Genomic DNA, 4,818 nt, shown 5'->3' with positions numbered 1-4,818 from the left:
CTTGCACTGCCATTTTGACGGCGAACGAGACCGAGACGACAGGGTAGGTATAGCGCGATTAGGTCGACTGACGGTTAAGCCCACCCGGTGGTGGGGGTGGAGAACCAATGACGTTGATGTTTTTTTCTTTTTTTTTACCTAGAGGTTCAGCCATGGTTACACTAACTCACTCGAATGTTTTGCGCGGTTTGTTCGGTTGTTCGGTACATGTTTTGTCTTGGTTTTGTTTTTTTTTGCTTACGACTGGTGTTTTTCAGGTGTTCGAGTTTTTAAATGTTAAAAGAGTTAAAACGCAGTTGATTTAAAAATAATGTTTAAAAATCGGAAGTCCACGTTACTGGCAAAGAAGCAGTCAGATTTAGTGACGATCCAAGAGACGGAGTCGCTGGCAAGTACCGGCTCGAGTGGTCAACAGCCAAAGCAGCGTCGATTGAACGAGCCAACGGAAAATGTGGAAGAAAACGACCCGTTCGGCAGTCAGTTCTCTATTCCAGCCAGCCAGCTAAACAGTCAGCGTCGGTACTTGTCCCAGCGAAGCAATCTGCAGAAGTCGCAAAGCGCCCGAACCTCTCGTCGTGTTCCGGTGAACTACTACGAAACAGTCCTGCTGAAATGTGCTCTCGAGTTGGATGACCCAGTGTCAGTCGTGCTACGTTGTGAACCGTTGGCTTTTGTACGTCAGCTGCGGACCATACTTCGCAGCAGTCCAGAGTTTCCCCGAAACGTAAAAGATTTCGTAAATGGTGTTGAGCAAGTTAGTCGCCAACGGGAGGAATTTCGAAAATTGCTGGAATGTTGTCAGATGCAGAATCCAACAACGCACGAAAGGAAACCGGTCCAGGAGAGCCTGATGAAGTTGTTGTTGTGTGTTGATTTCATGCAGCTTGAGCTGATCGGTTTACTGTTTGATTACGTGGAGCGGTCGGCATCGGAATCGGTGGATGCGGTCGGCTTGGCTGGTTTGGTGCTGTCGCAAATCAAATTCATCGATCATACCTCTCACGGAACGTTTGTATTCAACCGTTATTTTGGAGTGCTTGAGCGATCTGGACGAAACAGACAACTGATGGAAGCGGCCATGGTTTCACTGGAGGATGTAATTGATGTTACTAAACATGATGCAGCCTTTCGGCGGATATTGGATCTGTTTCCTCGTGCTGGTGATTTGTTTACGATCTCCAATGTAACGGTGTTTTGTGAAATGTGCTTGAACAACAGCACTCTGCGGACGACACGACAAAAAATTCTGGATTACGTGGAGAGTGGTTGCGACGTTGAAAGTTTTCCTATATTGGTGAGATTCCTGCTTAAGTTCAACAGTGTCGAATTGGATGGTCTGCACGATAATATTCAGCTAAGTCGGCAGGTCATTGAACGTTTGGTGCAACTACGCGAGGATTCCGGACCCACAAGTAGGTGCCTTACAGAAATCTTTCAGTTTATCCTACAAGCGCTGACCGTTTCCACTCTGTTGTACGAATCGTGGATTAAATATTGTCGACTGTTGACGGACGAGGAGTCACACATGTCGTTGGATTTGCTGATAATGCTGATGATGCTCAAAGTAAATGAGATTCGGAGCGGTACGGTTCAAAAAATGCTTATCAACAAAATAAGAAAAGGTCATGTAACTATTTCCCACATGAAAGACCTTACGAGAAATTTTGGATGCGTCCTCAAAACGCACCTCGACGGAGTGCTAGATTTTGTCGAGTGTTGCTTGAAGGAAAGGCAAAGTGAGGTGTGCGAATTCGGTGTGAAGTCGATGGGGTATCTTTTCTCAGCAGACAGCATGAATAATCGAATGGTTTTAAACAAGCTGGTCGGGTTCATGTGCGAGATGGCATTAATCAATGAAGGCCGACGTAATGACCACATGATCGCCGTTTGTATGGATGCTTTGTCTACTATCTACGAAAACTATCCAACGGATATTCGGCACAATGCTCACGTACTGTTAAAAATAATGGAAATTTCACTGGATTTAACGTTGCAACAGTATCGGATGGCGGTTGAGTTAATTTGCGATGCAATACGCATTCCCGACAGTCCACTGGAGAGTAATGAAACATGGGACGACTTGAATATCATCATCAAAAAGCAATTGTTGAGTGCAAATAAGGAGATCAAGAAAAAAGGTGTCGTAGGAGTGGTTTGCCTCATTCATCACATGTTAAAGAATTCGTCCACAACTAGCTCAGAGTTGAACAGCAGCTTCGATTCGGAAAAGACGATTGAAACGGCCAGCGACATTCCAACCGCAGCCGGTCGGGAAATAGGAAACATGATTAATATGATGCTGACATCATCCAACGAATCGACGGATATTCTCGCGCTCTGTTACGACGAATTAGCAGAAATGTTACAAGCTTTCGCACGCAATGTTGGCAAACCGGAGAAAGCTTTTTCCGTATGGCTGTGTGACGTTTTAACGAATGATTTTCAAAACTATTTCATCGTGGAAGAAATTCCATCTGGCGGTCCCGTACAATACGCAAAGAAATTATGCATCAATGATGTCTCGGATTTAGAGAACACAAATACCGAAGCATACTCAATAGCTGTCAACATCGCTGAGAATATGCTGACCTTCAACAGCCGTTACTCGTCGATGTGCTTCTTTTTGTCCATGTTCAAATTGATGAAAACCCTCCAAGCGATCCGTTACGAGGGCAACCTTGAATCTATCAATGCTCTACTGGGATGTGCTGTTATTGTTCCAATCTTCTACGAGGAAGCCGAGGAAAAAATCCTGCTAGAAACCTATGAAGAGGACATCTGTCGTCAGCTGCTGGATGCATACTTTTACGTAGCAAACTGGTTCCGTGAGTTGATTAACGCTTTCATCACCCAGAAAGATACCCTAATGCATCGAAAAGTGCTACAAAGACTGTCTGCTTTAGTGGATTTGGAGCAGCGCCTGGCAGGACTGCTGCGTCAAGTGGATTTCGATTATTACCCACCCACGTGCGATTTTTCTATCACCGTGCAGCTGAAACCGTCGAAGCATGTTCCCAAAGAATCAACCTCTAAGCAAAACATCACTCTTAATGCTACTAAAACGCAACTGCCTGCTACCGGAAAACCGCGCAAAACAGAAGATTTATCTGAATTCGACACCGAAACAACATTACTGCGCCATCGTAAGGGGTTCAGACTAATGGAAAGTAGTTCAATCCAAATCTTTCGGGAATCGCTGCATTTGTGTCAAACTCTACCGAATGATAAAATCGGAACCAGCATCAGCCTTGCTGAGTACCGCTTTTTACTAGATACAGTTACTAGTGCGGTTGAATCCAAGGTCTCCACAAGGGCCAAACTAACCTGCAATTACACTTTGGAAGATCTTCTGTCGGTGACTGAATATATCGTCGCAAATTTCGTTAAAATCAAAGCAAAACGACTCGAAATAAAATCCTCATCCGACGCGACCATGCAGCTTGAGTTGAAAGCCCTCAACTGTTGCTTTAACTGGTCTCTAAGATTGTTCACTGCCATTCTACAGCTAGCAAAACTCCAGCAACCAGAACAACTGGACATTATCATACAGAAACTTCACAAAATAGTCAATCCCGCCCGTACAATTCTCCGACCTAGCGAAGATCAAATCGAAGACATTCTTGCAACTGAACTGAACCACAGAAACGCCTTCAAAGATTTGTATACAGCCAGCTGTCTATACAAATTTGGTCTTGTCCTGGCAAGCATTGCCCCATCGACGAGCACATCCTCCAGCATTAGCACATTCTGCCAGAAATTTATCTGCTCCAAGTTTCAGTCCAAATCCGGCAGCAGCGGCCAACTGTCTTCGCTACTGGAAGGTCTCACAGCAACGATAGATTTTCCCAAAATTAAACAACTTGCGCTAGCTTTGGGCGAAGATTTGGTTGCCTCGAAAGATGATGACCGGCACTTTGCCGGCTTACAGCGAATCCATTATCCAGCTCTGTTCCGAGAATTATCTAAAGCCTTCATAAAGTGCATCCAGGGAGGAATTCGCTCCAACAGAACCACTGTACAGAAATTCGTGCTTTGGGAACAGACCTGTGAAATCCTAAAGCATTTCTCGGAGGTAACCAAGCAAGCGGACAGTTCGAAAATGTACGCATGCTACATGCGCTACTCTCACACCTGCTTGAAACTTTTCCAGCAAACCGGTCTTAAAGTGCTGGAAGATGTCCTTAAAGTATCAGCCGATCGAGTAAGTCATCTGTTGAGCACGCTACAGCACAGTACCCGGTATCTACATAACATTTGCTGCTACTCAAAAAATGTTAAGGACAACAGTTTAACGGCACAGATACCATTCCTCAGGGAAACAGTGGAAACGCTCATTTATAGCGTAAAGGCCATCTTAACTGCTAATGGATGTGCGTCGGTCTTCTGGATGGGTAACTTGAAAAACAAAGATATAAACGGAGAAATAATCTTATCCCAGGGCTCCGAGATTGAGCTTGCAGAAGAGAGTGCCGATTCAGATATTGGAGACTTCCTGAGTGATGAGGAAAGCGCTGGAAATCCGCAACTTGGATTACTACGTCGAACCGACTCGAAAGAGAAATCATCACAGAGTAACTGTTTTTAGTATTGATTTCACTAGAAGGCATCGGTAATACTATTTTTAAGTTGAAAATGTGAGTTAAATATCTGAGCAGTTAGCTTTACCCTGCGATAATAAACTGAATTCATGTCGAATAAATTACGATGGATTTTACTTAATAACCCACATCCAACTCATGCATTCGTTTAGAAATTTTAAAGACTCTGAACGGTTTACTAGCTTACATACTTATTTACTTAAGGCTTGTTCGCAACAAA

The 4,818-nt window shown here is 44.2% G+C and overlaps 1 protein-coding gene across 1 annotated transcript; it reads left to right on the top strand.

Annotated features, from left to right (window-relative positions):
- Positions 1-310: 310 nt before the first annotated feature.
- On the top strand, positions 311-4,585 carry LOC128739722 (Fanconi anemia group D2 protein). Its single transcript, XM_053835220.1, has one exon. The coding sequence runs from the start codon at positions 311-313 to the stop codon at positions 4,583-4,585; it is 4,275 nt and encodes a 1,424-aa protein (XP_053691195.1).
- Positions 4,586-4,818: the final 233 nt, after the last annotated feature.

This window comes from Sabethes cyaneus, chromosome 3 (genome assembly GCF_943734655.1).
Source record: "Sabethes cyaneus chromosome 3, idSabCyanKW18_F2, whole genome shotgun sequence".
Taxonomy (NCBI): Eukaryota; Metazoa; Arthropoda; class Insecta; order Diptera; family Culicidae; genus Sabethes; species Sabethes cyaneus.
This window is presented reverse-complemented; position numbering and strand designations above follow the sequence as displayed.

What these genes read in the sequence shown, in the direction of transcription:
- LOC128739722 (XM_053835220.1), top strand. Translation starts at nt 311, where the DNA reads ATGTTTAAAAATCGGAAGTCCACGTTACTGGCAAAGAAGCAGTCAGAT.